This window comes from Callospermophilus lateralis, chromosome 18, assembly GCF_048772815.1.
Source record: "Callospermophilus lateralis isolate mCalLat2 chromosome 18, mCalLat2.hap1, whole genome shotgun sequence".
Classification (NCBI taxonomy): Eukaryota; Metazoa; Chordata; class Mammalia; order Rodentia; family Sciuridae; genus Callospermophilus; species Callospermophilus lateralis.
The window spans coordinates 6719357-6740492 of NC_135322.1; the positions used below are offsets into that span (position 1 = coordinate 6719357).

Genomic DNA, 21136 nt, shown 5'->3' on the forward strand with positions numbered 1-21136 from the left:
CACTGGCCTCTGCCCTTCTTAGGTGGCAGGTGACCTGCTGCCTGCCTGTCCTTACCTTATAGAAACTATCAATAGCAGCTGCCACCACCAACCACTCCTTCCTCCACCAAAGCTCCTAGTGTCCTGTGTCACCGCCTGTGCTTCCTCTTCGTCTCCACCCCACAGCTCAGCCTTCAGGCCACTTCTCTTTCCTGTCACATCCCCTGCTCCCAGGGACTTCATCCAGGCTGTGACTTTAATTGCCATCTATTCCTAGGTTGCCCAGTGCAGTAGCCCCCAGTCATGTATCACCTCTGAGCACTTAAACTGAGGCTAGTTCAAAAGGAGACGTGATGCATGTGTACACTACATGCCAGGTTCCAAAGACCCAGCAACAAAACAGGATGCCCAGAAAATGGCTCATGAATAATTTTTTATGTTGATTCAGTGTCAAAATGACATTGTGGATGGATGAGGTTAAACTGAAGTGTTAAACAGCAGGGCAGGGGTAAGCGCATTGGTGGCTGCCACTCGCTCTCCCTCTCTGGCTCTGACTCCTCAGGCTCCAGCAGCCCATGGACATCTCTATGCAGATGCCCAACCCAACACTGGTGCTCCCAGCTCAAGGCTCCTCCTCTCCCGGGCCAGGCTCTTCCCCAGACTCCGTCATCCCAATGCCAGTCTGCTATCACCCACCCACCAGTTCACCTCCCTCCTCTCCTGTCACTGTACCAGAGCACACCCCTCTCTAACCGCCACACTGCTACAAGGCTGATCCACCCACCCCAGCTCCAACACAGCCTCTGTGCCTGGCTGTCTCCTGCTTCCCCCACCCACCCGCTGGACTTCCGTCTATGATTTCCTGTGCTACTGGAATTTGGGGATCAGCCTCTTTCATTGATTCTGAAATAGTCTTGGCCATTATCTCCTCAAACAGTGCCTCTGCCACACTCTCCCCTCCTCATTCCAGAATTCCAAATAGCAGTATGTTAACCTCTGTCTTCTAGAACTCTCTTTATGGTGCTGGGGATTGATCCCAAGGGAGCTTTCTACTGCACTACATCCCTAGTCTTTTTTAAAATTTTTTATTTTGAGACAGGGGCTGAGGGTTTCACAAGTTCTGAGGCTGGCCTTGAACTTGCAATCCTCCGCCTCAGCCTCCCCAGTTGCTGGAATGACAGGTGAGTATCACTGTCTGTCTACTATCTTTTTTTATTTTTAATAACTTTGTTCTAGGGCTGGGGATGTGGCTCAAGTGGTAGCATGCTTGCCTGGCATGCATGCGGCCCAGGTTCAATCCTCAGCACCACATACAAACAAAGATGCTGTGTCTGCTGAAAAAACTAAAAAATAAATATTAAAACTCACTCTCTCTCTCTCTCTCTCTCTCTCTGTCTCAAAAAAAAATTAAAAAAAAACTTTATTCTATTTATTTATTTAAATTTTATGTGGTGCTGAGGATGGAACCCAGTGCCTCACATGTGCGAGGCAAGCGCTCTGCCACTGAGCCACAACCCCAGCCCCTCTTTTTTATTTTTTTTTTAATATTTATTTTTTAGTTGTAGTTGGAAAGAACACCTTTATTTCACTTATTTATTTATTTTTTTATGTGGTGCTGAGATCGAACCCAGGGTCTCGCACGCGCTCTACCGCTGAGCCACAACCCCAGCTCCTCTTTTTATTTTTAACAGTGCTGGGGATCAAACACGGATCAAGCACATGCTAGGCAAGCACTCAACCACTTTACCACTGAGCTATAGCCTCAGCCCAACCTCTCTCTCCCTTTCTCTTTTTGTGTGTACTAGTAATTGAACCTAGGGGCACTGTACCACTGAGCTACAGCCAGCCTTTTTAATTTTATTTGAGACAGGGTCTTGCTAAATGCTGAGACTGCCTCAAACTGATGAGCAATTAGTGGCTTATGCTGGAACTGACCTCCTCACACCTCAACACCAGATGAAGCTGGCCCCAGAGTCACTAGCCATTGGTACCTCGTAAGATACATGAAGATCTCCCCGTCTCCTGCCACCATGTGACACAACTACTGCCATGGTCTGGGGACACATCTATCAAAGACAGAAAAAAAAAGGCATCCTCCTGCCTCAGCCTCCCAAGTCACTGGGATTATAGGCATGCAGCACTACCTAGCTCCAATTTCTTTCTTTTTTTTTTTTTTTTTTTTTTTTTGTGGTGCTGGGGATTGAACCCAGGGCCTTGTGCATGCAAGGCAAGCACTCTACCTCAGCTCCAATTTCTTTTTAAAAAAATCTCTATTTTGAATTGTAATGGATTCTGCTGTCATATGTAAATAAAAAAACATATACAACCAGAGATATGAAAAATTGTGCTCTATATGTGTAATAAGAATTGTAATGCTTCCTGCTGTCATAACTAAAAAATAAATAAAAAAATCAATCAATCAATCAATCCCCATTTCAGCTATGTGCAATAGCACACACCTGTAATCCCAGCAACTTGGGGAGCTGAGGCAAGAGGATCACAAGTTCAAGGTTAGCCTCAGCAAATTGGCAGAACCCTCGGCTACTGAGAAAGACTTTATCTCAAAATAAAAGTAAAAAGAACTGGGAATATAGCTCAGTGGTAAAGTGCCTCTGCTGGATTCAATGCCCAGTATGTATGTATGTACATATGTGTATAAAAAGTAAAAATAAATCTCCATCTCTTGATTTTTCTGGGCTATATTCTGATTACTTTAAATCCTTAGTTTTACTCTCTGTTCACTAATTCTTGCTTTGGTTACATCTGCTCTGCTGTTAAACTGGATCACTTATTTTAATGACATTTTTCATTTCTTTTTAAATCTGCTTAGAACTTAGTTCTCTTAATTTCTTGAAACACATTAAGCATATTTATGTACCTTTCTGGTATTATTTTCTAGTTTTATTGTAGTGTTCTCCTTCACGGTGTCTCAAGTCCTGCGTTTGGTGATTTTGTCAATGTGAGCTACTCATGTGACCTGGAGCTTCATCTGTGGAAATCCTTGAGGCCTGGGCTGAAGACAGTATCACTTTAAACTAAAAGTTAACTAAGGGATGTTTGGACTACCAAGGTCATACAAAATCAGGCTAAAAGCCAGTCTCAGGGATGCTCTGGGCCAAGGTTTGAGACAGGTAATTTTACATACAGTCCCTGAGGGGATTTATTTCTAGGTCACTCTCACTTTGAAGTGTGGCCTTCTGGAGTGTCCTCTTGGACAAGCTTGGTCCAGGAGGCTGCAGGGTCCACAAACCAACACTCAGACCAGTGAAATCTGGCTTTTGCACTCTGTTCATCCCACTGTGCACTGGGTCTTATGTGTCCCTTATTTTCTGGCTACTTCATGGATCTATTAAAGAATATTCTTGGGGGCTGGGGTTGTAGCTCAGTGGTAGAGCACTCGCCTAGCACACGTGAGGCACTGGGGTCGATCCTCAGCACCATATTACAAAGAAATGAAATAAAGATATTGTGTCCACCTACAACTAAAAAATAAATATTAAAAAAAGAATATTTTCTTCTGGGTGCAATGGCACATGCCTGTAACCCAAGCAACTCCAGAAGCAGAAGGATCATAAGTTTGAAGCCAGCCTCAGAAACTTAGTGAAGCCCTAAGCAACTTACTGAGATTCTGTCTTAAAAGTTGGGTGTGGGTGGGGGGTGCTAGGAATGTAGCTCAGAGGCAGAATACTCTTGGTTCAATCCCTAGCATGCAAAAGGGGGCACACATAGATATAGATGCCACTTCCTCTAGGAAGCCCTCCCTGGTCCCCCGCTGTTAGACACATTTATATGCCCCTGCACCCACAGCTTGAGAGATGAATACCGCATTTCATTCTGCAACGATTTCAAATATTCATCTCCACTCTGGCCTATGAAACTGGGAAAGCAGTGACCATGTTCTGGTCACACTGATATCAACCACCCATCAGTATGGTGCCTGGCACAAAGTAGTTGTTCAATACACATTTCTTAAATCAATGGAGAAGCAACAGAAGTAAGATTATAACCATTTTTATACTAGATGCTAAAGCTCCATATATCAAAGAGAAAGCCCCGTGGTTCTGTGGAAAAGCCACCTCATACCTTCCAGTCAGCTTGGTGAGAGAAGAGATAATCACAGGGGTACTGCTGGAACCTCTGAGGTTACAGCCTAGTGGTGGTCCACAGCCTGGCTGGGAGACCTCAGACAGGTGACACAACTTCTTTGGCTACACCTCATGGCCCCCAGCCCTCCTCCCCCATGGATCCTCAGTGCCTCACCCAGCCACCAGGATGCGGGGGATGTCAGCAGCGAAGGCTTCGCCCATCTCACGACTGCCCACGTTGGCGATGCAGTGCAGGGCCAGGCACATGAAGGTGGGGTTGCGGCTGGCCAGGTCATTCTTGATGGCGTTGTTGATGAGCCGGATCAGCTCAGAGTTTGAGTTCACCAGCACAGAGATGAACAGGTAACCCTGGGCCGGGAGGAAAATGAAAGGTTGGGAACCTTGTGACCAAGTGGCCCTAGAGCCAACCCTCAGACCCTGGAACTGTACTTCCAGCCCCTCCTCCCTCAGACTCAGGGGTCCAGACCCCTGCCCTTCTCCCCTGACTCACTATCTGCTTCTCTGTGTACTTATTGGAGCTAAGCAGGTTCACAGCTTCCATGTGTCCAAAGTCAATGTCATGGCCAAGCAGGAAGATGAAGAGCAATTTGCACACATATTTTTTCTTACTGTAGCCATCCAAGGCCTTGTCCCCTGGGGCACAGGAAGGAGTAAAGGAGAGCTAATGGTGAGGATCTCAGGACAAGTCCCCCACACCCCCAGCTCCCAGCTCCTTCCTCCCTCACAGCCAAGGGATCCAGGGTCCCAACCTACCTTTGAACTTGGAGCGGATGTTGGCCAGTTCCTTGTTGATCCTCTTAATCTCAGCCTCTTTGCTCTTACCTGGGGAGAGGACAAGGAGGATGGTTAGGGCAGAGTTTGGCCACCTGCCCTCACTTCTCTTGCTTCTCTGGCCTCTGGGCTGTAAGGACCAAATCTCTGCCTGGGGGTCTCTACCTCAGAGATTTGGAAGAAATGGAGGCTGGCTGATCACCCTGCTGGGGAGCTGTGACTGCCACCCTCTCTTCCTCCTGCTGTCGCCCCTGCAACGTGGGGCTCCCTGGTGGGCCTCTCAGGTTCTGAATGCCCAATGGCAGCTCCCATTCTAATGCTAGCACTGACAGGTCCCAGAGTGGCAACCAACAGACACATGATGGAGAGCTTAGCCACCCTGCAGCAGTCCCACAGCCCTGAATCAGAGGGGCCTCCTGGAGGAGGGCTATCTGAAGTGGGGCTTGTGGGAGCATCTCCAGGAGTCGGGAGTGGGGCAAGGCAGAATTTCTAGAGAAGAATGGCAATGTGCTCACTCCCTCTTTCCTTCTTTCCTTCATTCATTCACACCTGAGCTGCCTGGGGGCCAGGCATAGGTGGCCCAGATACGGGTCAGAGCAGGTTTCTGCCCTTTAAATAACCAGAGATTTACAGAGCGCCTGCTCATTAAAATGTTAAAATATCAGGCTGGGGTGTAGCTCAATGGTGGAGTGCTGGCCTAGCATGAATAAGACCCTGAGTTCAATCTCCAGCACCACAAAATAAATAAATAAGTAAAAATAAAGTTACAATATTCATTACATGTTGAAATGATACTATTTCAAATGCATGGGTTACAGAAACAGTATTAAAGTTAATTTTTCCCCCTTCTTTCTAATGAACACAAGGCTACTGGGGAAGACATACAGGTCATGGCTATCTGCACCCGCCTCTGTCTCCCACACCAGCCTCAAGGGCAGCAGCTCAATGTGCCAAGGGGCAGTAAAGTCCATCAAAAGGTGAATGATGAGCAGGGCGCAGCGGCTACACCTCAGGAGGCTGAGGTAGGAGGACCACAAGTTCAAGGCCAGTCTGGGCAACTCTTTAAGACCAAGTTGTAAAATAAAAATTTTAAAAAAGATGTGAATGATGGGTCTTGGGAAGTGCAGTATGGTGATCCACTCCCTACCCTTGAGAAAGGATGGATGGGCCAGTGCTGTGTGGGCTTGGCTCAGCTCAGGGGGCTGAGGCAGGAGGACTGTGAGTTCAAAGCCAGTCTCAGCAATGGCGAGATGCTAAGCAACTCAGTGAGACCCTGTCTCTAAATAAAATACAAAATAGGGCTGGGGATGTGGCTCAGTGGTTGAGTGCCCCCAAGTTCAATTCCCAGTACCCTCCACTCACCACCAAAAACATGGGTAGATGGTTGGGACCAGGGTGAGAGTTCTCTGGGGCCCAATCGATAAAACCACTACTTCACCACGAGCCTCATGCAGCCTATGTCACCTCAGAGGCCACTTGATTCTTTTAACTTATTAATTATAAGTTTCCTGTAGTCTCACAGGCCAGACTGGAATAGGATGACGCCAGGAGCCCTGGTCTAGGCAGGGCCCTGGGCAGTCCTGGCCCATGAGGGCAAGCATGCAACATGTCAGTCAACCTAAGTAAGACATACAGGGACAGAAGCTGCCCAGGCGTGGCCTGGGGCCTGGGTGGAAGCTTCCAGGGGAGAGGACATTTGAGGAAGGCCTTGAAAGATGAGGAGGGCTCTGCAGTAGTCACCAGAGGGGCACGGGACAGATCCTGGCAGGGTGTGCCAACAAGGGTGGCCAGAGTTAGCAACACCTCCCTCGGGGCAGGACAGAGCAGGTGACAGAGGAGGCACACTGGTCACTATTCCTGCCTCAAGTACGACCACACATCCACTTTGATGGCTTGCCTGAAAATTATTTTGTAGGGGCAAGAAAATCAACATGTGTGATGGGCCACACAGCATAAGATGCTTAGACTCTGCCACCTGGAGATTGGCACAGCAGGAGTGTCCCAGGTTAAGCTCTCTCTGGCTTGTGTCAAAACCACTTTAAAAAGCTTCTCAAGGGGGGCTGGGGCTGGGGCTGGGGCTCAGTGGTAGACGCCTGCCTCACACATGTGAGACACTGGGTTCGATCCTCAGCACCACATAAAAATAAATAAATAAATAAAGATAATGTGTCCATATACAACTTAAAAATATATATATATATTAAGAAAAAAAAGGGCTGGGGTTGTAGCTGAGTGGTTGAGCGTTTGCCTCGCATGTGTGAGACATTGGGTTCGATCTTCAGCACCATATAAAATAAATTTAAAAAAAAAAAAGATTAAATTCCTTAAGTTCATCTAATTAAAGTGGGTTTAAATATACCTACAAATATGTGTATGTACATATAGTCTTTTAATATTCCTCAAGTGATACATACTTGAAAGAAATTCTCCAGCGGCCCTCCAGGACCCCTCAGACACCAAACCCAAGGATTCGCAAGTCCTTCACATGATGGCGCAGCATATCCGCTGAATGATTTCTCTACCTGACTTAGAATACTAAGCTGCTGAACAGGCTTTACTGAGCTTTTCTCCTAGGTGAGACCCTCCAGTACAACAGAATCGCGCCCAGGCTCAGCCAGATTGGAACTGGATTGGGCTTAGGGAGGAAGGGAGGGCTTGGGACAGGAAAGGGAGGTTTTTAGGGTCCCTTGTCCTCCTGGGTTGGTCAGGGGATCTTGATGAGATCCATGCCCTTCCAGGATTAGTCAGGAGAGGCGGCTGATTGACAGGTGGCTATCACTGCTTGTCTGGGGGTGCCTGGTGCTTTGTTCCCTTCGCCACCTCAAACCGACCTAACAGTAAATATTACAAAACAGCTGCTAGGCTGCAGTGTTAAGGGAACAGTGACGAGAGAAAAGTCTGTACCTGTTCAGTACCCCGCAATTTCTTTTTCAAATATTTTTGGTTCGCAGCTGGTTGAATCCAGATGAGACACTCATGAACACAGAGGGCCTCTGTGTGTGTGTGATTTTCTTTAAATTGCCCCATCTATTTGGTACCATCTTCTGCATAACTGACATACTTTGCTGTGAAAATAATCTAGAGGAAGCAAAAGTACAAGGCCTCCCAAAGAGAAGACACAGCCTAGGTACAGATCTAGGGGACCCAGGGACAACTGGGGCTGCTGAGTGACACATGGCAAGATGGGGCTGAATAGAGCTGTAATGGACTAGGCTAAATGACAAGGAGAACTGCCCAGCACCCAGGACCAGCCAGCAACAGGAAATGAGCTCCCCATCGTAGGCAGCATGCAAACATGCCAAGGAGATTTAAAGGGATCCTCTTACTCATGAAGAAATTTGTTTTCTCTTTTTGGTACCAGGGATTGACCCAGGGGAGCTTAACCACTGAGAAACATCCCCAGGCATTTTTTATATTTTATTTAGAGAGAGGGTCTCACTAAGTTCCTGAGGCTGGCTTCGAACTCGAGATCCTCCTCACATGTGTACTGCGCACCGGGAGCCCCTGGCCCGGAGGGGAGGAGACAGGAACAGGGGGCAATGTTTTGAGGTAAGAACAATGGAGGCTGGGAGGCAGGAATCAAACAGGGAAGGAAGCTTCCCGGTACAGCTCCCAGCTCCCGGGGCTCGAGGGTCAGAAGGGGAGGCTGGAATGGACCCAATGAGCCAGGTGTGCTCTGGGAGAAGGACCAGCATGCACCCCGCCCTGGAAGCAAAGGGGAGGTGGAGGTCTGGAGGCATAGCACTCACACCACCGCACTCGGAGTGAGGACAGAGGGGTGGCCAGAGGCCGGCCAGACTGCGGAGCCTCTGCTCTTCCAGTGGGTGCTGGGGAACCACGGGAGGAGCGGCATCTCTAGAGCCTGCAGCTGTCGCTGTGATGGGCGTGCAGCGACAAGGAGGCCACCCCGCCGCCACTGGCTGGAGGGGGCAGAGTGGAGGGCGCTGCTGATGCCTGGCGCGGGGCTCCTGGTCAGGGGAGATAAAGCCGCCCCAAGCATGTGGGCCACAGCATCTACGGCATCAGGGTGGGACTGTCACTACCACCGAAGACATCCTGACAAGCTGGCGCCGGTCCTGGAAGAACCAACGTGCTCTGAAGGAGGAAACCTGGGCATCCAGCAGTGCAGCACCACAGAGCCCCTGAAGTCCCCATGGGGACTGGACTCCACGAGGCCCCGCATGAACCTCAAGGGCCCTGGGTTCTGGGAGATGCTTAGACCCTGGTGACATTTTGGCCTTTCCATCCCCCAAATGGAAGCCACCAACAACAAGAGGCTACTGAGCATCTGACACGTGGCCAATGCAACCAAGGGACTCAATTCCTTATTTTATTTCATTTTAATTTGTTAAAAACTGATCCTAAATTTGGTAACTGAAAAAGTGTATCTAGAACCACTTGGGAACTTTGTGAATCTACGTTTTCAACTATACTTTTTAAAAAGTCTTTTTTTTTTCTCTCTAAATGAAGGATTTGTCAGTAACCTTTTTTTTTTAATATTTATTTTTTATTTTTAGGTGGACACAATATCTTTATTTTATTTTTATGTGGTGCTGAAGATCAAACCCAGTGCCTCATGCATGCCAGGCGAGCACTCTACCACTTGAGCCACATTCCCCAGCCCAGTAACTTTTTTTTAATATACCTTTATTTTGTTTATTTTTATGTGGTGCTGAGGATCGAACCCAGTGCCTCACATGTGCAAGGCGAGCACTCCACTGCTGAGTCACAGCCCCAGCCCCAAGAAATCTTAATCCAAAGAAATTTATTCTGTTGTTACTACAGGTCCCCAAATGAGATTCACTGTGAGTATGAAATACACACTAGATTTTGAAGACTTGGTATAAGAAAGGAACATAAACCACAATCAGTAAATCTAGGGTTGGAAGTGAAGCTCAGTGGTATTATGCTTGCTTAGTTAGCATATACAAGGCCTTGGGTTTGATCCCCGGTACAGAAAAAATAATAATAAAAACTAATAAGCTAGGGATGAAGCTCAGTGGTAGAGATCTTGCCCAGCATGCACAGGCCCTGAGTTCAATCCTCAGCACTGCAAAATAATTAAAATAAATTGGTCCTAGATAGGCACGGTGGCACAGGCCTGTAATCCCAGTGGCTCAGGAGGCTGAGACAGGAAGATCGTGAATTCAAAGCCAGCCTCAGCAAAAGCAAGATGCTAAGAAACTCAGTGAGTCCCTGGTCTCCAAATAATACAAAAATAGGGCTGGGGATGTGGCTCAGTGGCCGAGTGCTCCTGAGTTCAATCCCTGGTACATAAAATAAATAAATAGATCCCATGTTGAAACAATATTTGGATAAATTTCATTGGGAGTTTTGATTTTTAAATGTGGTGAGAAAACTTAAAACATACATGTGGCTTGCATTACAGCTCTGGATCACACATTGCTCATACTGTCAACGAAGTTGCCATCCCTGAGTGAGGAAATACATTCTCCTTAAACAAGGCCGCGCCCTGTCACTCCCTGCCTAAATCACCAGAGCCTGCATAAGCCAAGGCTCAAAGTGTGAGGATGCTGAGGGTGCTGATGTGCAGACACTCCCCTCCAGGACATGGACACCAGCACCCTGACAGCAGGGATGTATGTGCTGCCTCTGTCCTGGCATGTCCTCAGGGTCTACGCTGCTTGGCACAGACGAGGTGCTGAACTCTGATCTGTGGACCAAGGCCATGAGACAACACCCAGAAGGTGGGGGTGGTGGGGGTTGGGGTTCAGACTCAGATCTCTCTAGTTCCTTGAAGTACAGACCTGGGGTTGTCACCCCAAAGGCTCACTAATGCTGAAGCACCATCAAAGTGGCACTTAGTATCTCTCTGCTCTCTCCACAGTGGCCAGGGGAGCCTGTGAAAATTTGAATGAGCTCTCATGCCCTCCATGTTCCAAACCCCTCTGCAGGGCTCCCAGGGGTTCAACATAAAAATAAAGTCCTCTCCATGGCTCATAAGGGCCTGCACCATCTGCACTGGTCCCTCTGTGGCCAAATGTCCTGTCCTGCCACCACTGCCTCTTACTCCTTGTCTGAGCTCTTTCTATACCCAAGCACAATCCAGCCTCAGATTTTGCACAGATTTAGGCCTGCCTGACTCACCTACCAAGCTGATTCCCTGCTCTAAGACCACCCTTTCAACCAGACTCTGACCAGTCCAGATAAGAACAGGGTACCCAAATTCAGCCCTGCTCCGTGCTTAGTCTCCTCCCAACACCTACTGCTACCTATCTGGACTCCTCAGAGTTACTCGAATACTCTCCACCTCCGTCCTCCAGTGTGAGCACCACTGCGCCGGGGCCTCTGTTCGCTGCTGGAACCCATCCCCAAACCTGTGCCTGGCGCCATTTGGTGCTCAGTGAAGGCTGGTCCTCGAAGCCTCCCAAGGGCCAGGACTGCAGAGGGCAGAACTGGGGACCTGGGGAGGGGGTGGGTGAGACTAGGTCCTGAGCTCCAGGGTCAGGAGAGATGTCACAACGCAATGGATCACGACCGGGCTCTGCCTCACAGAGGAGCTCAGGACACGGTGGCATCAGCACTCCACTCGCGTCACTCGCTTGACGCTCAGCAAACTCTCCCGGCCCCTCCGGAGCCAGACTCTGCTCTGGGGAAAGTGGGGCCCTGGAGAGGAGGCGGCCTCAGCCCTGGCCCCAGCAGCTCCCTGTCAGATAAAGGACTTCAGCTGATTCCCGCTCAAGGCAGGACAGAACCACGCCCTCAGGCTGGGCTGGCCTCAATCTCTCCCTCTTATCAGCAGAACAAGTCTTCCCTCCTCTCCTCAAAGCAGGCCTTTCAGCCCTCCAGAGCCCAGGGCGCCCGCCCTCAGGGTGGCTCTGCGCTCTTCCTCCTGCTCCTCTTCTTCCTGCTCCCCACCCTCAGGAGAGCAGGAAGAAGAGGAGCAGGAGGGTGCTCAGCACCCTCTCAGGATGGCTCCATGCTCTTCCTCCTGCTCCCTAACGCATACTCCTAGTCCTTTCTCCTCCCTCACACCTGCTTCGGACTTCCCCACTCCCCTGTGCCCTCCAAGAGAAACACCAGCCTGGCCTCTGGCCATCTCCCCAAAGTCAAAGCTATCCCTCTCTGTACTAGCTCCACAGGCCTTTCCTCACAGCCTCAAATGGACCTCAGGACCTTTGCACTTGCCACCTCTGCTTTCACAGCTCTTCTCCACTGCCCTTGGCCTGGCTCATTCCTCCACATCCTGCCTACGTGGCTTTCAGTGTCTTGCAAAGCAAGTCCTGGCCTGAGCCCTGCAATCCACCAGAGTCCCAGCTTCTCAACACTGTGGCCCTCTCCTTCTCCCTGATGGGGTTATAACAGTTGCAGTCACAGATGTTCTTCATTTTTTTTGGCCCTGGAGATTGAACCCAGGGGCATCAACCACACCACTGAGCCACATCCCCAGCCCTTCTAATATTTCATTTAGAGACAAGGTCTTGCTAAGTTGCTGAGGTTGGCTTCAAACTCATGATCCTCCTGCCTCAAACTCCTGATCTGCTGGGATCTCCACTTTGTAACTTATTTAACTTTATTTTTGCACTACTGGGGTTTGAACCTAGGGGCACTCTACCTCTGAATTTCAAATGCTGTCCTTTTTATTTTTCATTTTGAGTCAGGGTCTTGCTAAGTTAGTTGCCCAAGTGGGCTCTGAACTTATGGTCACCCTGCCTCAGCCTCCTAGGTAGCTGGGATCACAGGCGTGGGCCACCACACCCAGATGTTTCCCACTTTTTAGAAAATTGAGATATAATTCACATCCCACAAAATCCGCCCATGTCTACTGTAAAATTCAGTAGTCTTTGTATATTCACAATGTCATGCAAACATCACCGCTAATTCCAGAACGTTTTATTAACCCTAAGACTATACTCAGGAGCTGTCACTCTCTACCACACCCCTGCCACCATGCTGGGCAAGTCACCAATCTTCTTTCTTTTTTTGGTGCTGGGGATTGAACTCAAGGGCACTTGGCCACTGAGCCCCATCCCCAGCCCTATTTTGTATTTTATTTAGAGACAGGGTAGGTCTCACTGAGCAGCTTAGCACCTTGCTGTTGCTGAGGCTGGCTTGAACTCACAATCCCCATGCCTCAGTCTCCCAAGCAGCGGGGATTACAGGTGTGCGCCACCAAGCCCAGCTCCTTCTTCTTTATGTCTCTATGGATTTCCTATTCAGGACATTTCATCTACAGGGAGTCACACACTGTATGGCCTTCTGCTTCTGGCTCCTCCACTTGGCTAAATCATGAAGGCCCACCTGTGCTGTGGCATGTCAGTGCTATGTTCCTTTATATGGCTCAGTAATATTCCACAGTGGAGACAGGCTACCTTTTGTCTGTTCATCAACTGCTGAACATTTGGGTTGCTTCCACTTTTTGGCAATCAGGAATCATGCCATGAGCATCCATGCATGAGTCTGTGAGGACAGCTGCCATCTGTTCACAGCATCTTCTCCCATGGGGCTGGTAGCTTCACAGGGGCATGAACACAACTGCCCTATTTGCCACTGTGTCCCCAACACCAGGATAAGACTGGAAACATATCAGTCACTCCACATACACTTGCTGATAAGAGGACAGGAGCGACCCTGACCTTCTAGTAGCTCAAGCACTTCTACTTCTGGAGCCCACACCCAAGCCTCCCTCCGGCCTCAGCCTCAAGATGAGCTCAGCAGCAACACCTACCTGGGCTCTCTTCCTTCCCGACTCCCACCTCCAGGACCTGGCAGATCCCCTCAGCTCTTCCTCCATAATGTACCCCAAGCCCAATGCTTCTTGCCATCCAGCCTACCTCTCTCATACACTCTCCTTGGCTCATGGTGTCACTCCAAACCACGACAATTTTTCTCACAGCAATCAGAGAAATTATTTTAAAACATCATTCAGCCACATCCCTCCTCTGCTCACAATCTTCCCGTGGCTCCCAATTCACCAACAGCAAGGCCAAAGTTATCACCACAGTCCACAAAGCTCTACTGGTGGCTGTCCCCTCTGTCCTCATCTCTTCCCCCTCTCCCTTGCTTGGCTCCAGCCACACTGGTCTCCTCCTTCTTATTTTATTTTTTTGGGGTAGTGGATATTGAACTCAGGGGCCCTTGACCACTGAGCCACATCCCCAGCCCTATTTTGTATTTTATTTAGAGACAGGGTCTCACTAAACAGCTTAGCACCTCACTTTTGCTGAGGCTGGCTTTGAACTCACAATTCTCCTGCCTCAGAGGCAATGGGATTAAAGGCAAGCGCCACCGCGCCCAGCTCATCCCTCTTATTTGAACACACACTGACCATGCTGTAACCTCAGGACCTTTGAACACATGGTTTCCCTGCCTGGACCCCCTCCCTCCAAAACCACAGGAACTGCTCCCTCTTGTTGGTCATCTCCACTGAGATGTCACCTCTGTATCACAGCCTGTGCTCAGCACCCTCTCGTGCCTGCACCCTCTCCTCCTCGCTTACTTTTTCTTCATACTACCAGTCGTCATCTGACTTTATATCATTTATTGCCTTCTCTGTTTATTATCTATCTCCCTCAGAGAATGGAAGCTTCCAAGAACAGAGGTTCTTGTTCCCAGCCACAGCCCCAGTGTTGAGAACAGGGCTCAGTACACTGTGGGGATCTCAAGTATTTGCTGAGCGAATGAATGAATGAGCTTTTAGGGAAAAGAAGCTATTATTAATGGAGTTTGCAGACAAAAAGGCTGAGCCTTAAAAAAAGATTTGACGGTTTGCCGAGAGACACAGCAATGGTAAGTACTGAAGCAAGGCACACCTCCCTTTAACAGCTGTCCCACCATGCCTTACAACTCCAACCCTTTTCATAATAACCACATCATCATTCCTCCAAATGAAACCCAAGTTTCCACCCCTCCTGTTCACTGAGCACTTACTAAATGCCAGATCCCTCCATGACTACTAAATGCTAAAACAATAAGTAGGTACCTCAGAGTCCCTCCTCAAGATCCAGCCGAATAACACAGCCAAGATCCACAGAGGGCCTGACACGTGAAAGGTCTCACATGTTACTGCAGTTACCCTCAGAGAGGTGTGATCAGCAGTCCCCCCTGACAGATGAAGAAACTGAGAGCCAAAGTCCCTCATTCAAGGTCACACAGCTATGAGGTGGCAGAGCTCAAACTCAAAGCCAGGTCGGGCTGACCCCAAAGCCCATAGATGTAACTCTGAAGGCTCCCAGCAGCTCCACACACCAACAGCTGCTTCCAGGAGTTGGAGCTGACTTGCTGCCAGCCGTCCCATTGACCCGGCAACCCTTCCTGGTGGGGATCACTATCTCCATAGTGCTGTGGTCAGACAGGGAAGGGTCCAGACGCAGGCCTGTCCTGCTCCCTGACCTCTGGCCTCCCTCTGGAACTAGGCTTCCCCTACCTGGGGTTTGACAGATCTCTCCTCCACAAACCCCTCAGGCTCCCTGACCTGTTCCTTGAGGTCCGAGCTCTCCTGCCTCTGGCACGTCCCCCCAGCTCCCACATGCCTTTTTAGGCCCCTGTGCTAGGTCTCAGGTTCTCTCAAGACTCTACACTAAGATTCTAAAGGGTCCCTCCCTTCTGCACTCCCTGGGCCCCTCCTTTTCCCTCAGTCAAGCCTGCTCCCCACTGTCCTCCATATCTCCTAAGCAATTCCCCATTCTGGAGGCTCTTTATCCCTCACCAAGGTCCCTCCATAGTCCCCCCCACTTCCCATCTCTCCGACGGAAGTCCATGGACTTCCAGCCACTCCTATGCTTCGTTGATGCCACTCACCAGGAGCCTCGATGACCTATCTAGCCCCTTCCCCCTCTATGACACCCCCTTTCCCGGACCCTCAAGCCCTGGCACATTAGGCTGCCTGTGTTCCACTTCCTCCGGGTCCCCTCTGGCCGTCTCCCATTCCACCAGCCCACAGGGTACCCCCACCAGGCACCCCCTTCCATTTCTCTCTCCATCAGGGATCCCTCCAACCCCACGGTTTGTACGAGCCAACAGCTTTTTCATCACTCCCGGGGAACGCCTCTAGGGCCCTATCCCGGGACCTCACTTGCCTCCTGCCCTCTGAGACCCGGCGAACCCCGCTAGCCACTCCGTGTCGTCACCCCAGGAGGCACTCTATGACACCCCAAGCCCCTGGATCTCCCCCACCCTAAAGTTCCCACCAGGACTCTTCTATTCTCCCCCTCTTCGACGCAGAGGCTTCCCATGCCCCGGGTCCCTCTGTGACCCCCAAACTCCTCGGTTCCACGCTGCCCCCTCCCCCGCGTCTTCTGTGTCCCCCGGCCGCGAGCTCACAGTTCCGGATGTCGGAGATGAATACCGCAAGCCCCCGCATCCCATCGCCCTTGGACACGGCCGGCATGATGGCGGTGGTGTCGGCTCCAGGCCTGGCCGGACAGGGCACAGCACGGCGGGGGCTGGCAGGCGGGCACTGGGCGGAAAGGACCCCAGGCGCGCAGAGGAGCCCAGCCGGCCGAGGGGGAGGGCGGACTGGGAGCGGGCGGGCTGGGCAGGCCGTGGACCGCCCTCGGTCCCTCCCCGCGCACAGCCGTCAGGGGCCTTCAGCCGGCCATTGGCTGTTCTTTCTGTCTGTCAGGCCCGTCGTCGCCCCTGCTCCCTCGTTCACTGGTCGCAACGCAAAGGCACACCGTTACGATTGGTCCAGTGCCCTGCTATTTCCGTTCGGGAGCGGAGGAGGGGGCGTTGCCCGAGAGACGGGCGGGGTTCGATTACGCACCATGGGACCGCCTCCTCCGAGCGGCCGAGGCCAACACTGATTGGATGTGGCCCCCTCTCCAAGAAGCGAGGGAGGGACGTGAAAGAAGGTGGGGGAACGGGCCTTGGGGGGCGGGACTTGGATTGAACGGGACCAATGGATGGGTAGAACGCCCCCGCAGGCGTCACGAATTCGCCGGACCCGTCCTACTTCCGCCCTCGATTGGGCGGTTGTGGGGGCGGGCGGAGGGCGACGACCCGTAGAGAAGGAAGGAGAAGGGGAGGGTGTCGCTTAGCCCGGCTGGGATAGGTGGAGCGACGCCTGCAATTCCCTGCTGCAGAGAAGGATCTGGGCGGGGCAAGAGAGCGTGAGGTGTCTACTGCGCAAGCGCTCCTCTGTTCCTTTCTCCTTCCATTCCCCCTCCTTCCCTCCTTAAATCCTCGTCCAGGAAGGCTTCCCCTTCATCCCACCCCTTGCAACCTACACGTTCGGACTTGATTTGTCAAGAGATCTAGCATCCCAGAGGGGAGGAACTGTGTTAGGAGACCTAGAATCCCAGAGGGGCGGAGCTGTAATTCAAAGCCCATCCCATTAAGTGGAGGTTAAAACGAAGGTTCAGAGAGGTTGAGTGACTCGAACAAGGCCACACAGCTCGGAAGTGGAATCTATATGTTTTTAACCACTTTTCAATATATATTGCCGCCCCTCATCATCACAATGCTTCGAGCAATTTCCATTATAGAAGATATTGAGTCAAAATTGATTCTCTCCTCCACAGTCTCTGAACCATCCCAGTCAAGAAAGGAACCTGGTACTGACGACTCAGATGCTGGTTTAAGAAAGGAATGAGTGGGCTGGGGTTGTAGCTCAGAGGTAGAGCGCTTTCCTTGCACGTGTGAGGAATGAGTTCGATCCTCAGCGCCACAAAAAGAAATGGAATAAAGGTATCGGGTCCATCTACAACTAAAAAATATTTAAAAAGAGAAAGAAAGAAGAGGAAAGGAAAGGAAAGGGCAGATTTGCTTGGCCTTGGCCCCTCCCCCGCCGTGGGCTCCCCGGAGGCTTTTTGCTTGACTGGCTGCTGGGAAAGCAAAGCCGCCAGAACTCCAACGCCCCAGGCGATTGAGAAATTTGGGGCAAAGGGAACTGGAAGAGTCCATTTGTGTCACACAGAGGAACGAAACTGCACCCCGCCGGGGTTTCCGAATCTCAGCGGCGAGGCATTCCTGGAAGGAACCTAGGGGGCGTGTCGCGGGTCTGGGCAGGTCCGCTCTGGCTCGGGGGGACGGGAGGAGGTTGAGAAGAGCCTCCTCCCAGATTCAATGGACCCTTCCTGTGGGTTCCAGGACTGGGGCTTGGGAAAGTCCATCTGGAGTCTAGGAGAACCGACGTGTCTTAGCTGTTTTAATGCCAGGGAGAGTCCTTTCTGTTTCTCTTCCTTTTCTCCCCCTACTCCCCCCTGCCCCCCGCCCTTTTCGGTACAGAGAATTGAACCCAGAGCGCTCTACCACTGAGCTGCACCCCTAGCCCCTTCCGTTTTTTATCTTGAAACAGGGTCTCGCTGGGTCGCTGAGGTTGAGCTCGAGCTTGAGATCCTCCCGCCTCCAGCTCCTGCGTCCCTGGGATCTCTGGCCTGCGCGGCTCGCCCAGCACAGCGCCAGTCCTTCTCTAAAAGAGGGTGCCGGGGCGGGGCTTGTCGGTCCCTAAACACCGTAGACCGGTTACAAACCAAGCAAACAGGACCTGAAAAAGGTTTTTTTGGTTTGTTTGTTTTTTTTTTTTTTTTTTTTTTTTGCATGAATACAAAAGCTTTCCAAGCACCAGAGACATCCTGTGGTGACCTGGAAAGAAGTACTTGCCCCCTGAAGATAGGGCCGCCATCGATCTGTGTTAGCTGTGAACTTGAAACTCTTTTTGAGGGGTGTGAAGTAGGGACACCGAGTATTTCAACAGGGAAATTATAACCCACAACAGGACAGAAAAGCACTTATATCCTCCCTCCATCTTCGCCTGCCCCCCTTCGGCCGGAGCCTGGGAACAGAACTCTGAGTTCTTGGTGTGGAAAAGGGATATCTGGCCTCTAGGTCAAGGGCAGGTGGGAGAAGCTGGGCACAGTGGCCCATGCCTGTCATCCCAGGGATTCAGCCTCAGCAAATTAGCGAGGCCCTAGGCAATTTAGCTAGATCCTGTATCAAAATAAGAAATACAAAGGACTGGGGATGTTGTTCAGTGGTCAGGCACTGCTGGATTCAATCCCTGAGACCAAAAAAAGGGAGCAGGGGGCAGTTGGAAGAACTCTGTGCTTCTGCCAAACATTCCAGAGCCCACGAATTAGCCACCAATTAAAATTTTTATTTTTTTGCAGTGCTGGGAATTGAACCCAGAAGCTCCCAGAATGCTAGGCAAGCACTGTACCTCTGACCCGTATCCCCAGCAGCCCATTTTCTTACCTTTTTTTTAAGTATATATTTTTAGATGTTGATGGACTTTTATTTTACTCATTTATATGTGGTGCTGAGAATTGAACCCAGGGTCTCACATAAGCCAGGCAAGTGCGCTACCACTGAGCCACAACTCCAGCCCTCTTATGTTTTAATTTGAAAGGCTGGCCTCAAATTTGCAGTCTCCTGCCTCAGCGGCCTGAGTAGCAGATTAGAGGCCTGTACCACCACTCCTGGCTAATTTTATACTTAACCCTAAAACAAAGCCTTCTGAGATCCACCGGGGTTCAGGTTGGGGCCAACCCGGTCTTCTGCAGAACACTGGCACTGTTTGATCCTGGGCCAGTGGCCTCATGATGCTGCCCACAGGGCTCATGGGCTGACCCCTGTTGAGGGACAGCGGCATTGTCCAATGGAAACACAATGGGAGCCACTTAGGGACTTTTCCATGTACCTAGCCACCTTGGTAAACAAATGAAAAAGGAAATAATGGCTTTAATTACTTTTAGTAATAGAATGCCCTTATTTATGGTGGGGCACTGAAAATATCAGAACTGAAAATGCACTGAATCCACTCAATCTACCAAACATTAGCACTTAACTACACAGAGCACCTGGAGTCCAGGTTGTTTCTAAGTCTTGGCCACAGGACTGACAGGGAGCTGTGCCCGCCCAGCCCCGCAAGAGAGGGTCTTATGCTTGGGAAAAGATCCAAATTCAGAACCCCGAGAATGGTTTCTCCTATCACTTTCACACCACCGTAAAGTTAAATGTGTGTGTGTGTGTGTGTGTGTGTGTGTGAGAGAGAGAGAGAGAGAGAGAGAGAGAGAGAGAGAAACCATTGTAAGACGAGAATCATCTGAACATTTTCTTTAACTTGGTTGTACAGAGATATCAGTTCAGCATCTTGTGCGCTCTGGTTTTCCAAAGTCTTTGGAATCTGGTGTTTTATGCCCACAGCACATCTCACTTTTGACTGGAGACTTTGCAAGTGCTCACAGACATGAGTTGCTTTATTTTTTTATTAATTTATTTACTCTAATTTTGAAATATGATGGTAGAATGCAATTCATTTCATATTACACATATAGAGCACAATTTTTCAAGTCACTGGTTGTGCACAAAGTATTTTCACACCATTCATCTCTTCATACATGTACTTAGGGTAATGATGTCTAACTTATTCCACCTTCTTTTGTCCTCCCTTGCTCCCTCCCTTCCCCTCCCTCCCCTTTGCCCTTTCTAAAGTTCCTCTATTCCTCCCTTGCCCCCACCCCCCATCGCTATTGTGAGTCAGCATCCTCATATCAAAGAAAACATTCAGCCTTTGGTTTTTTGGGATTGGCTTACTTCACTTAGCATGATATTCTCTAACTCTATCCATTTGCCTGCAAATGCCATGATTTTATTCTCTTTTAATGGTGAGTAATATTCCATTGTGTATAAATACCAAAGTTTCCCTATCCATTCATCTACTGAGGGCATCTGGGCTGGTTCCACAGTTTAGCTACTGTGAATTGAGCTGCTATAAACATTGATGTGGCTGGGTCCCTATAGTATGCTGGTTTTAAGTCCTTTGGGTATAAATCAAGGAGTGAGATATCTGGGTCAAATGGTGATTCCATTCCAAGTTTTCCAAAGATTCTCCATATTGCTTTCCAGATTGGCTGCACCACAACCACGGGCTTCTGACAGTAACTGATCTGACAGCGACCATCAGGTTGAACAGCAAAGAACTAGAGACCTGGATTTGAGTGAGACCACTCGGGTTGGTATACCAATGCACTCCAAGGGCTGGATGCAACCACTGCTCATGTGGGTTTCATCTAGCCCCCCACCCCAGTGAGCAGGTTTTAAGACCACACCACGAACAAGTCCACATTTTCAAGTTCTAGATGAGGTCTGGGCAAGTTCTTATTGATTTTAAGATGTCGGGAGCCCCTCCAGGGAATCTTGGGTTGAACTACCAATAGGTTCAAGGCAAGTCAACTCTTGATTGCTTCTAGAAGAAGCAGACTCACCCCAAGTCTTTCCATTTTGGCAAAGGGACCCTACATCAATGACCAGGCAGTCCTGCCAGACCCTTCCCCGTCCCTTGCCTGTGACCTAAGCCAGAACATATCCTAGAGCTGGTC

General features: G+C 50.1%; 1 protein-coding gene across 2 annotated transcripts in view; it reads right to left on the minus strand.

Annotated features, from left to right (window-relative positions):
- Ap2a1 (adaptor related protein complex 2 subunit alpha 1) overlaps positions 1–16325 on the minus strand; it is a 33804-nt gene extending 17479 nt beyond the window's left edge. For both annotated transcript variants that reach the window (XM_076839607.2, XM_076839606.2), the window contains exons 1-4: positions 16140–16325; positions 4839–4907; positions 4576–4718; positions 4240–4433 (exon numbers count right to left, since the gene is read on the minus strand). In XM_076839607.2, the coding sequence (XP_076695722.1) occupies positions 4240–4433; positions 4576–4718; positions 4839–4907; positions 16140–16206 (473 nt within the window). In that variant the 5' untranslated portion in view covers positions 16207–16325. The remainder of the gene's footprint in view (positions 1–4239; positions 4434–4575; positions 4719–4838; positions 4908–16139) is intronic.
- Positions 16326–21136: the final 4811 nt, after the last annotated feature.